Source organism: Haliotis asinina, chromosome 2 (genome assembly GCF_037392515.1).
Source record: "Haliotis asinina isolate JCU_RB_2024 chromosome 2, JCU_Hal_asi_v2, whole genome shotgun sequence".
NCBI lineage: Eukaryota > Metazoa > Mollusca > Gastropoda > Lepetellida > Haliotidae > Haliotis > Haliotis asinina.
The window spans coordinates 10305567-10319584 of NC_090281.1; the positions used below are offsets into that span (position 1 = coordinate 10305567).

Genomic DNA, 14018 nt, shown 5'->3' on the forward strand with positions numbered 1-14018 from the left:
GCACAGTCTTTATTCCAGCTGACCACGAGTGACCACTACGAAGAAGGATACAACCGTTCTCGGACTTAGTGGCGAGTTAAAAACAGAATGAACTCAACGAGATCGTTTGTCCAGCATCGCCATAACACCATGGAAAAGGATCCACTGGTCGCACGAAATTCCTTCATGAATAAGGATTGAGCAATTTGATGGAAAGAGAAAAACTGCATATGTACAAGGGAATGTCTTGGATTCTTGTCTGGAGGTGCTATAAAATTGACCTTGTGACAATCATAACTATCCTTATGTACAACGGGACAATAGTGAGAGAGGTTTTTGTACCACTTTTTGATGACCCTTTTCTGAATGCAAGACAGCTCTTCGTGGACCTCTACACTTGGCATCCTGCACGTTTCTCACGTAAAGAGGCGGTTGCAAATCTATCTTGGCCCGCCAGGCGTTCACATTTTAATCCCATAGACCATGTTTGGGACATTGTGGGCCTCAAAATACTGGGATCCTTCACAAATAAAAATCATTGATGTACTGGAACAAGATTCATTCAGGGATACACAATACACAATGCCTTAACATCAAATTCAACGCATGAGACAATCTGAGTGGAAGAGGGACACAGATGTTATTGGTGGAATTTACATTAGGCACACGCATTGCGTTCAGTTATTTGTACTATATGTATGTGATTCCTTAAAGGTCATATGCAACCAAAAAATCAAACATAATTAAAACACATTTATCAGTTATTCATGACATATAATATACATTGCTGCTTTAAAAAAAACCAAATAAACACAATTATAAGCGTGCAATCGAGATTCAAAAGTGCAATATTTTGTACTTCCCCCGAAACGAAGCCCTCGGGAGACCGAACCCAGTCATGGCGGGTGGATATGCACTCAAGTGTAACGACGGCTTCCGATTGGCTGGTTCATTTGCTGATATGCTGAGGGTTCATTGTGTGTACAGAAAGATGATCTGTTTGATGGGCATTTTAGAAGTATAGCCATTCACAAGAATGTAGGATTCTTTATGGATAACAACTTCTTTTAGTGTACTTGATGTGTCGTTTCAGTATGGATTCATATACTGTTGTCAAACAAACTCATATACACGAAAAGAAGTCGTTATCCATAAAGAATGTATATAGAGATGTTGGGTTTGGAAAATACATGTTCTCTGAATTTGCGCTCGATCCAATAAAAAACCATGTCAGTAGAGATGGTAAACTAATGCGTGGCTGGAATCTGTCACTCGTCCAAATATAAAGCAGGACTTGAAACTGACAAGAGTTTGCACTAGTTTCCGTCAGATCCAGTCGTCCGAAAAAAATGAATGTAGTTTGTTTGCAACCCACAGACATAAAAACATGTCATGTGTATCACACGTGCCTAATTACATAATGCGGCAGACACGGGACTCGGGTGCACGAGTCATAAATCAACTTATTTTCTTTATGTCGTATAGTCTGATAGATGTTAAGTTCAAATTGCACGTGGTCAATGACTGAAGCTGTGTATTGCATGTTGTCTTTAGCAGACAGGCAGACAGATATATAGGTGTGAATAAACCAGACACTGAGCTTTCTCTGTGACAGAGACTGCTTACCACAATCAACAAGTTGTTTTACGTAACGAGTAGATTATTTAATTGTTTGTGTACACAACCAAGATTAGATTACTGCTGACGGCCTCAGACGCTGGGCATGCATACTGTTTCAAGCTCCGTGAACCTATTCACTGCGCATGCGTTATGGACGCGGCGCAGCTGTTGAAACCAGTTTTCCCCCAGCGCTGGGGGGAATTTAGTGAAACATTTGAACTCCGATTTCGCGGGCTTTTTTTTTTCATCGCGTTTTTTTTTCAACTTTATAGGTTGAATTGGCATTTTTTACGATTTGTTTCCGTAAGTGCATACCGAAAGGTACCAGAATCTGCAAAGTTGTGTTTTACGTTGCATGTGACCTTTAATGATTGTTTGCCCAAATCTTTGATACGACCATAGTTATCACCACTGCAACATCTTTATTGCGCGAAGGATCATATCAGATAATACGTTTAAGTGAAATTTTTGAATGGTTTAAGATAATTTTCTAAAGTTACGCTAAAATATTCATCATGACAATTATTGAGTGTTGCAATACATTTTAAACGTTTAAAGTATTGAAATTATAAATTGATGATCCATATACAGCGACTAAAAGCATTCTAATTCATGCAATGTACAGTCATCACGTTAACAAATACTGATTACAAAAGTCTTGAGCCATCTTTTACCACTACTTTTAGAAACTAGTAAGCAACGTGACCTTCACCTTGCGTCACCATTCCCAAATCAGAAAAGGCAGAATGAATATGAAAAGAAGGTCATTTAAAATATGACAAGAACTACTTGTTTCATCTTTTCAGTATACATTCGTCATCCTTAAAATCAGTTAAAGAGATGGTCAGAAAAACTACGTTCTTTACATTTTCTCTGAATAAGTCATTTTGACATTTTAGCATTGTCTTTACAGGGAAATGGACATCCACCAAGGGATTCGATTGGCGGCAAACCTAACATGACACCCAAGCAAAGGCAGATATTTGTAGTTGAGATGTTACCTGGCCATCACACAGGCGATATTCCCCAGTCACTACTGGATCGAGCTCCAGAGATGGAGAATGCGTTTGATGAGGAGGGAGGAATACTTGGATACCTTCAGAAGAATGGTTTACTAGATACTATTTCGAAATATGTTGACTGGCAGATCAGCAAGTTGAGAGATTACTTTAAAACAGGTATTGTCACCATATTGATGACAACATGAATCTATGTTATCCTTGCATGCGCTCTCACTCACGCACGTGCGCACGCACGCACACATACGTGCCTGCATGCATGCATACATACATACATACATACATACATACATACATACATACATACATACATACATACATACATACATACATACATACATACATACATACATACATACATACATACATTTGCCGTTTGCAGTCCGTTCAGCATCTTGACTTCAGTATCGAGTCTGACCACAACGAGCGGCAATAACTGCAGCACAGCATCTATGCATGGAGTACACAAGTCGACTGATGAAAGCCACTGGCACCTCGAACCACACTCTGAGAAGCCTGACTCAATAAACAGGCTGTGTCTGGCCTTGGTATGGCATTATTCAGTCTCCCAAATATGTTCCATTGGGCTTAAATCAGGACTAAGGGCTGGTCACTCCATAATGTTGACACCGTTCTGCCGTAGGAAGACCCGTGCGGCCAGGCGATATAGATGCTGGGAAAATGCTTTCTTCTCGCTTCCTCACTACAGGACCTCCTCGACACTTGCATCTCCCCATGTGTCTCTTGCCACAACACGTCGTGGCCACATTCCTGGTTTGTCATCTGCAGTTGACACGCAGTACCGACACCTGTGAACACTACAGTTCTCCATCGCCTGTGCCGCCAATTATTTATGTTGTAGGGCAAACTGTAAACCTTCACGCCCATGAATGGGATAGGTAATGGAGGTTCTCGCTGTTAAGACGTCGACGTACAGTATCACACTGTCTGGCGTACCATTTCGGAGGCTTGCATGAACGGATTCTGTATATGCTGTCGCATGGCAATGGCGGTTCTGTCGTCTTGTGATAACCCCTTGTCTGCCAGTACTAGGGCGATCATTTGTGGTGTTGGTTGCCTGAAAAGTTGTAGATGGTCCGAACTTTGACCCGCAAGTGACTGGCAACGGCTTGTGAGTTTGGCCAGCTTCTTCCCTGCTCCTGGTTCCTTTTAGCTGCCGTGTGTCGCGTCATCCTGGTGACGTTGTAATGTGAACATTTCAGTCAGGTTTGGGGTGCATTTTATAATGCCGGTCCTTGTGAACACCACATGCAGTATGAGTTGCATGAAAGACATGAAGAACACAGCACCATCTCCAATGTGAGTTTGCGTTTTTAAGACATATCCTGGGTTTATTTCTGATGAGGGGAAGGAATGTCAGGTCAGGTAAAGTTGGAGATGTTGTCAAAAATATACTATCAAAACTTTAAATGAGTTTACAGTTATACCTTTACGCGAAGGAAAATTCCAGATTGACGTTTATTTTTTTCTGCTTACTATACATGACGTGAAGATCCGTGTTAGAATTGGTCCCAATTGACCCATGCTTGACCTAAAGATTTTTGTGGCTTGCTTGAGACATCATCGTAACCGTATCACCATTGCGTAGACTGATGATAATGGTGTTGATCATAGGATTGTTTGGTCCAAACTCGTTTATTTACAATATATATATATATATATGTTGGTAATGCTGAGTGATTAATGAATACAATAATAAACGATGACCCCTGTAATATCATACCTGGATGTGTCGCTTTGCTCCGTGCGTTTCGTTGCTAATTAAAGTTTGTATGTTGGGCCTAGACTGGAAATTCCCTCTTATCGCCAAGAGTTTATATTACCGATTGGGGCTTCACTGAATAGAATCTCTTGGTCCTAATCATTTTTAATCAGTGGCATCTAGTCAAATCGTTCTTCTCCTTTATGGCAGATGTAGAAAAGCCAAACATGCCACCAGTCATATCTTGTCCGAGAAGTTTCAACGTTAACAGTGATCCTGGTAGGCCGACGGCCCGCGTTAGATGGGATGAACCGACAGTCAGTGATAGAGAGGATCCACCGGAACGCCTCACGTAAGACATTCTATATTTTCTCGATAAAAGGAAGTCATCTGAGAGGCATTATGAATAATGTGTTCCACAAGAATAGCTTGTAGGCTTTCATCCCTTAAAAGGCTATCATTCATATCTGATATTAATAAAACTATTTCTTTGACTCCATAAAACTATTTCTATTTCAGTTATTTACTGTATGTATATGTACCATCCTGTCTTATCTGCCCCTCACTTGCTTGACAACGATACAAGAAGCTGTATCGAAACGTCGCTCCACCTGAAGAAAGAAGTTGCTCATCCATAAAGTTTTTTCCTTATCCATAAAAACTATTGTTTCATTTCCGTATAAACAATACATTCGGCTTCACTGGTGTTGTTTTGAAAAAAATGTTTTGAAAATGTCTCCCGAAATTGCCTGTTGAAATATATCATTCCCTCATGTTGTATGAACAGAAATTCATCCAAGCACATACATATCTCTGTATACAGTGAATACAGATTGTTATTTTTTCAGTGTCAGGCAAACACAGGGTGAACGCAATGGTGCAAAGATGTCTGGCACAGTACATGTTAAATACATTGTGTCGGACAGTCGAGGTCGCACGGATTTCTGTACATTTACCGTGACAGTAAAAAGCAAGTATAACATGATTTACCTGCACGTACAAGACTTACGAGAGGATATCAAAAGTTCTAATTGTCACCATACGTTTTCAGGGTAGAAACTTTGTATCGACTTCTTGTCCTTCTCTACATGGTTACCATCCAGAGTGACACATTTCTCCCAACATTTCTTGACCTTGTGCAGACCACTTAAATAGACCTCTTAAGTCATGGAAAACCAACACTCCGTCTCATCAGTGACCTCAGTGGCATCGTCAAAATGGAGTCCCCATCTTGGCTCAGGAACGTATGATCGGTTTGAAAATTCCTTTCCCATCTCACAACAGTATCATAACGTCGGCTATCTTCTCCATAAACAGATTTTATCTCCTCTTGATTCTGTCGGGCAGTGCAACCCTTCAATTACAAAAACTTGATAACACTGCATGACTCAGTCTTCTGCAAGCATGGGGTTACTCGTGTTTAGTGTCACTTACCAGAAGGTTGAATAAACTGATATAAGTAGTTTCTGGTCCATTAACTAGATAAGGATCACTATGCTACCTTATGATTTTCAACATAATTTCTCAATAAGTGGCCATAATTAGATGTTTTGTTATATCCCCTCGTATTTGAGTGTTATAACGTTCATTGGGTTTAATGATGGGGATAATGATCGGCTGCTGGTGCAGATTTACTTGTTCAATATGCATCTGAAGACTGGTAAATGTTTTTTTTTCTTCATATGTGTTTGTCATCCTATCCCAATTCCATCGATACACATGTTATTAATCACTGGATTGTACTATTCAGCCTCGATTATTTACAGGCCGCCGTCTTGTAGCTGTAATATTGCTGAGTGCGGCGTAAAAGTTCACTCATTCACTCATACATGTGTTCTGCCAGCGTTGAAATATTCTGATCTTCTGAAAAAACTGGCACTTTAATGTCGATTATTTCATTTGTAATATATCCGGTTTATTCTGAACTTACGACGGCTCTGTGACGATACTAAATGCTCACTGATTTCTTACGAAGCAATCACTTTGCTAATATGTATTACCTGGCCACCGTATCCCATTTCCGAACTTATGGCGACCACATGACAATGCCAAATGTCACATGTATGAAAAGGCATAGGTGTACACTGTGGCCTTGAAACCTTCCACGACTGCAAAATTGACCTTTACACTTCACTCTCGAGAACAAGTTACTCGATCGTTGCTACGTTGTAGCGTTACCGTAAATACATTGCATGTGTGTTTCAGGGGTTATGTGTCAGCCGATACATATGAGCCATGGCGTTAATAACTGCAGTACAAACTATGTTTATCACGGTACTGTGTGTCATTTATCATGTCAAGACGGTTACGAAGTTTTGGGAGATTCTATCATAACATGCAAGGAGAATGGACAATTTTCTTCTACTCATTCATCGTGTAAAGGTAAGAGACACTATTTCATTGCACGCCAAGTTTGAATTTCATGAACATATTATTTTTTTTAAAATAATGTCTGGTGTTTCTTTGTTATATTGTTAAAGAATGTATTGAATTCAAATTATAGCCCCGAGACCAATAGTACATGAATTTATAATAATAATTATAATAATAATATGTGCGTTTGTGCCGCGCTGGATTCTATAGGTGGTAAAATAGGTGATTGGAGTGCTACAGCACATCAAAAATGGTAGAACAGTTGATATACAACCTGTAAACTTGCGAATTACAGCGACATCAATAAATCAGAGAATGACCATTTAAATTTTACATTTTCTTTTCTTAAGCTAAATATGTTGTAAAATGCAAGGATTACCCTAAACAATAACTAAACATTTTCTGTACGAATAAGCATACGGAATTTATGCCTTGACGACTGGTAATCGAAAAACATAAGGCAGATGTATTTTTCTGTTTCAAAATATTTAGTGTATACTCATATTGTTGACAAAGATAATTGCAAAATTGACATTGGATATCAATTCCATTAACAGTTTTGGACGCGATGTTGTAGAAAGTTCATCATTGTAAGTACTGATTCAGTGTGGCTACGTTTTGAAAAAATATGAACGGCATATATCGATTTTAAATGTAAGCCCCACCCAAGCTCCCACAGAAGCTGATACCCAAACGTTTTCATACTATTTTGCTTTTCATTTTCAAACTGTTTATGAATGACAAACTGCATTAACAAACTGGCTGTGGTTTGACAAGAATGGTCGATCCCTAGGAAAGAGGGAAATGCCGTGCCACATTCAGGCTACATTTTCAGTTTTAGTAACAAATGATGTTATGTACTATGTGAAAAAAGAAACACATAGGCCTGACATCTGTTGCGAAAATGTTGTATTTTCAAACATGTATAACACGTCCACAAATAGACTCTAGAGCATGAATCTTTACACCCCTGCTCAGAAGAAGGTAATATCTATACAACCAAGCGCGTAGTTGTATATAGCGGAGACGTTGAGCGCGATGGGGACGACGTAGCACGTAGGGTCTCCTGGCTCTCAGACCAATGTCTTTCAACCTGTTACGTGCAGTTTGACCGGTTATCTTTCGAGGTCTTGGCACCCTGGCTGTTGTGCTCTCACCCGTGGCAGTACGATCATCAAATGCAGAATCCGGATGTCGTCTGCAGTCATAACCCGAGGTCTGTCCCTCAAAGGACGGTCATGTGCCATACCTGTACGCTGCAAGACGTGATGTCTTGCTCAGACTCACATTCAGACGCCTATCAACAGTAACAGTTAGTAATCTCCAACGCGCATTCTTTCCATGGTGATGTCCCGTGTCGCAGAAACAAGACATGGTGTAGTGTGTGGACCTTGAAACCCCTTCAAAATGAATGCCAATTTCCGAAAGTAATCAGGATTTTCCTTGCCAGACAGCGAGTGCTGTTTGCTGCAAAACAGCAATTGGATAGTGATTTCTGTTGCGTTTTGGCGATGCCTATTTAATCCTTGTACGAAATCTCATCAAAATCAACATTTTCAAGTAGAATCGATGTTTTACAATTGTGTTAAATCATGTTATCAACGTTTGTGTTACTTTGTTACATATTTTGACGATTGTTTGAACACAGTAGGTAATGAATGAGTTCATAAAAATACAAATCGCTCGTGCGTTTCCTTTTTGGGAGAGTATTTGAATCAGATTCTGAAAAGAAGGCACCCCGTTTGGATATGATTTGAAACGTGATTGTAACGGACTTGTAGCATATATTGTATCTATATTTGGGGAACTCACTTTAGCAACGTGTTGTCACATGTGCAGAAATTTATTTCTGTTTGTATAATATACATATGGAAATTAATTAAGCAACACCAAATTCAAAGACACATAAAAACTTAACAAAGTTTAACGAAGTAATTTTGATGATTGATTATTCAATTTTGATGTATTGACATACAGCATGAGCTTTTCATGGGTTGATATGACGCGCGTGAAGCTTGCACAGCGCACGTGCATTGCTTTAACCTCAACTTTCGAAAAATGCACTTTTTCCCTGGGGTGTTTACAAGCGCAGGTTGTCGATTGCATTCGGTTTTTCATTCATTTCAATGTCATGGCACGTAGGAAATTATCAGAGGCCACTCGTTGGCAAATAATCGGCATGAGGAATGCTGGTATGTCTCTAAGACAAATCGGGACTCAAATCGGACGACATCATTCCATAATTTCAAAACTTTTGAAAAAATACCGGGCCACTAATGAAGTTAAAGACCTGCCTAGACCAGGAAGACCCAGGAAGACCACAGTCCGGGAGGACAGAGCTTTACTGAGACTTGTACGGCGCAGGTCCTTCGACTCGAGCTCTCGGTTGAGACAGGAGTGGCTTCCAGGGAGACCCATCTCGAACAGGACTGTTCGGAATCGTCTGAAAGCTGCAGGATACCGGGCAAGGAGGCCAATCAAGCGACCCAGACTGTCTCCAGCCCATAAGGCAGCCCGACTGGCCTGGTGTAATGACCCTTTGCACTGGAACATTGCCTCTTGGAGGAAGGTCCATTTCTCAGATGAGAGCCGGTTCTTGCTGCACATGGTGGACGGTCGTACTCGGGTCTGGAGGCAGAGGAACACAGCAATGGCTCCACGGAACATCCAGGAGACTGTGGCCTTTGGGGGAGGTTCCGTTATGGTATGGGGGTGCATTTCCATGAACTGCAAGTTGGATATCATTACCATCCGTGGCAACCTTAACGGTGTTCGTTACCAACAGGAGGTTCTTGACAGGGCTGTGGTACCTCATTTTGAGAACCATCCTCTGGCAACGAGACCCATATTTATGGACGACAATGCTAGACCTCACAGGGCGCATGCTGTAAATGATTTTTTGCGGCAAAATGCAATTGACAGAATTCCATGGCCTGCCATGAGCCCTGACCTCAACCCCATTGAACATTTGTGGGACTTTATTGGCCGTCGTGTGAGGCAGAGAGACCCACCAGTCCATAATCTCAACGAATTGACGGCTGCCCTGCATGAGGAGTGGAACAGGATCCCCCAGAATCAGATCCGGAGACTCATCCAAGGAATGAGGAGGCGTCTGGAATCGGTGGTGCGTGCGCAGGGAGGACACACTAGATATTGATGAAAGTCGGTGTGCAGACTCTCAGATGACTGTTCTTTCTTTCCATGTGACATTTGTGTTAATACACCTGACAACAACGTCTGTGGATGAATAGTAAATTGTGTCCATTTTTTCATGAATTTAAGACAGTTTTAAGAATTTGGATTTCGTTGCAATAAAGCAAAGTCTTGATACTTTTTCCCTTTAAGTTGTTTGTCAGAGATCGTCTGTTGAATAAAAAAGTGTCAAACTATATCAACCCGGCATATTTTGATTGTCAGAACACTTCAAAGTTGCTCCAATAGAAAAAATTGGGGTGTTGCTTGATTAATTTCCAGGTGTATATATTCAGCTTGTGAAAAGTTATGCATATTTACAATATTTATTCTGCAGCTGTTAAATAAATCTGAACTAATCCCGGATGAGCCTCAACTCAGCAAAAGTATTATAATCTGTAGTGTACTACGAACGTGTAATCAAATATAACATTGTGTGTGTGTGTGTGTGTGTGTGTGTGTGTGTGTGTGTGTGTGTGTGTGTGTGTGTGTGTGTGTGTGTGTGAGAGAGAGAGAGAGAGAGAGAGAGAGAGAGAGAGATAACACGACACGGATCTTCTACATGTTCCACTATTGTAATTTCCGGGAGATACAATACTGAAAAAGACTTCTCCCGGACGATCCAATATCGAAACATGTAGGAGAAGATCCGTGTCGTATTATCATTTCGGAAACTACTAGTTATATATGTACTACTGTACGCTCGGTATTCTCATCACTGTCCTTATATATACATGTAATTTATATATATATGTCTTTCTATATACATGTATGTGTCTCTCTCTATGTGTGTGTGTGTCTCTCTCTCTCTCTCTCTCTCTCTCTCTCTCTCTCGCGTGCGTGTGTGTTTATTAATGTGTGCTTTTGTGTTAGTGTTTACATAACATATAACTACTACATACTACATAACATGATTTGTGGAATGCACAACTTCATGCTTACGTTCCTCAAGAGTTCTAAACAAGCTCACCACTACATAACATGATTTGTTCCTGGTCAGGGTGGATGGCTAATACACAGAATGCATTTGATCCAGCAGTACATTATGACAAGGTACTCGGTCTTCACTGCAATGAATTTTGTGAATCCGGCGCAAAGATTGTTTGAACGGAAAAGGAACTAGCGAAAGTACTTAACACAACTTGGAAATGTCTCTCTACAAAATTATGTAAACATAACTTTGTAGCACTCTCTGTACAATGGTAGGCGACGTAGAAACAGTTATATATTTACACGTTTGCGCGTATTTCCAGCCATTCAGTGTCCAGTCCTTAAATTGCCGGAAAATGCAGTTGAATGGAGATGTGGTGACGAGAATAATTTCGAAAGCCACTGCGACCTGATGTGCAAAGAAGGTTTTAGGCTAGAATCTGACTGGCGAGCACCTTGGCAGATAGCAGGAGCCAAGTGCCAGGCGAACAAGACATGGACATTATTGCCAGTATGCAAAGGTCGGTGGTAGTTTGATGATCCTCTGTTTTATGAGTACATGCGGTAGTTAGATTCATACAACATTTTATGACTATGCTCGGGGCAAGGGTAGTTCAGACGTCTTTGTAGCTGCATCTTTGGCTTTGCAGGAGACGTATTTCCGTAGGTTGAAATCAGTGGTCATGTTTCTTGGTTAATCAACGCCATATTCTTCCAGTCGTTGTTTTTTTCAGAAATGGTGGACGTTGAACACCCGACTTAATTCCCAAGTCCTACACCAAGCATACTCATCGCAATAACTGTTCTTAATTTATTTTTTTTTTGCGTGAAACGTACATGTTATAAAGCCCTCATTGCTTTGGCTTTATTGCAAAGGAAATACAAATGTGATGTTATATAAAATATCATCTACTCACAACCAGTAGTTCCTTAATGAATATCTTTCATTCTACTTTGCAAAATAGTGCTGGAATACTAAAGTCAAATACGGATGGGTCGAAGGTAGAGTGGCAAGTATGTTACTTAGAGTTTAACAAAACGAGACTTGACTGCATAAGTATCTTCCTGAAAACACCATTCTCAAAAATTCATGGCAGACAATTTTCAAATAAGGAGTATTACTATTTTCTAGGAAAACAAATAGTTCCACTCTTCACTTCACATGTCAGTCACTGGGATTTGTTTCTCTTCTTACAACAGCAGGCAAAAAAAACAACCAAAAACAACGTTTTAACTCATATGAATACATTACTATCTCATTGTCTTTTTATGTGTGCAGATATACGACCGCCACGGATCACCAACTGTCCATCACCATTTCCCATACAATATGCAGATAAAGGTCGGACATCAACCATTGTGGTGTGGGAAGAAATTAAGGCGGTAGACAACTCTGACGACAGTGTGGCAATCATTCTGAAGATGGGCAACGAAAGTGGTTCCCGTTTTGAAGTTGGTTCACACGAGATTAGATATCACGCTGTCGATGAAGCCGGCCTCACGGACGAATGTGCATTTATGGTAAACGTCGTAAGTAAGTATATCTTCCGTTTGTTTCTTTGTTTCTTTGTTTCTTTGTTTCTTTGTTGACTGACTGTCAACAGCGGCGGTTTGTAAATAATTTAGTCAGTGCAGACTGTCTAGTTATAATATGCGGATCGATCTATGCAGTTGGAATATTGTCGTTTCTGTTAAAACGTAGATACACTATTGAAAAAAGTAACTATGCATTATTTGATGATATGCCACTTTTCGTGGAAAAAACATAATAACATGGTTCGAGGAATGTCCCTTAATCACTATTTAATTGTTGCCCGGATAATGTAGAAATGTGTATGATTTGACACGAAGCATCGTGACTCGACCTTGAAAAGTTCAGTTCACAAATTCAGTATCGCTCGTGTCCACCTTTGGCGTTGCTGTATGTATGTGAGGCAACACAAAGCGAAGAAAGCTAGAGGAGGTTGTTACGTGTCTGAACTAACGCTTGTCCCAATCAGTTAACATCAGAGGCTGATTCTGGCCTTCAGTTTGATTCCAAGGGTGCTCGATAAGCGGTAGTCCCGGCGAAACAGCTGGCCAGTTCTGCTGTCTCAGAAAATACATGTCAAAACGAATTGACATGTGGACATGTGGGAATTATCTTGCTTACAGTCCTTCAACAGATTTGACATAAGCCAGGAATGATATGATCAGTCAAACGGGTAGTCTGGAATCGTACGAGCAGTTTAGGTTGTAAGTAACGTGCTTACCATAGTATTGAGAGAATAGAAAATAATCAAACATTCTTAGTTTGTAATATCAGGTTTGTGAGCTTTACGTGTGTGGACTCCAAACTTTGTTCATTGGTACTAGCTGGATAATGTCAGTATATTTTAAATGTTAGTACATTGCATTCGTGTCCAGAAGCCATGCCTGCAGGAACGCTAGCCTAGCCGAGCCCAGCCCAGCCTTGTAGTTAAAGCGTTCGCTCGTCATGCCAAGGTTGATTCGATTCCTCACATGGGTATATTCATTCTCTTCCCACAGAGGTTACTTGTCATATCTTCCTACGAACCTCTGTTCTATTAAGGCCACATTTCGCGATTCTCATAAAATCCCTTAGCGGCAAAAATGGCAGCAGATTTATCTACCTTTTTTCCTGTCCAATCAGAACACGTGTTGCACCGACTTATATTCAACTTGCCAAATGCAAGCAGTGTGTAGAAACAAATATGACATGACTGAGTTCTGTCTAGAAGAAACATTTGAGTATCGCGCTCGGGAAGAGCTTCTACTTTTCACGATGCATACGGAAATTACCGAGATCTGGCGAACGATCATTTTTGAAACAAGATCGCTGATCGCACTACGTATTAGAACAGAGGTTACGTATATTGTGTGAATCTCATTTCTGCTGTCCACTACTAGATTATTGCTAAAACTAAACACTGATATATGTCAACTCTTTGTCCTCAAGCGAGAAGTTGCCGGGTCCCAGTGTTTCAGCATCGTCGACTGCTGTTTAACTGCCCTGACCAATTTACTCATGGTTCAATCTGCAACGTGACTTGTTCTCACGGTATAACTTTACTGGGAGCGTCCAACATATCCTGCGAACTGGAAAACGGCACTCTGGGTTGGGTCCACAAGGGACGAACACCTACTTGTGATGGTAATTTTTTTAAACAGTCTTTCTTCTC

General features: G+C 40.6%; 1 protein-coding gene across 2 annotated transcripts in view; it reads left to right on the forward strand.

Annotated features, from left to right (window-relative positions):
- LOC137273234 (sushi, von Willebrand factor type A, EGF and pentraxin domain-containing protein 1-like) overlaps positions 1-14018 on the forward strand; it is a 54286-nt gene that overhangs the window by 11929 nt on the left and 28339 nt on the right. For both annotated transcript variants that reach the window (XM_067805745.1, XM_067805747.1), the window contains 7 exons: positions 2513-2777; positions 4552-4693; positions 5190-5311; positions 6547-6723; positions 11160-11357; positions 12116-12370; positions 13796-13990. In XM_067805745.1, coding sequence (XP_067661846.1) covers positions 2513-2777; positions 4552-4693; positions 5190-5311; positions 6547-6723; positions 11160-11357; positions 12116-12370; positions 13796-13990 — 1354 coding nt within the window. The remainder of the gene's footprint in view (positions 1-2512; positions 2778-4551; positions 4694-5189; positions 5312-6546; positions 6724-11159; positions 11358-12115; positions 12371-13795; positions 13991-14018) is intronic.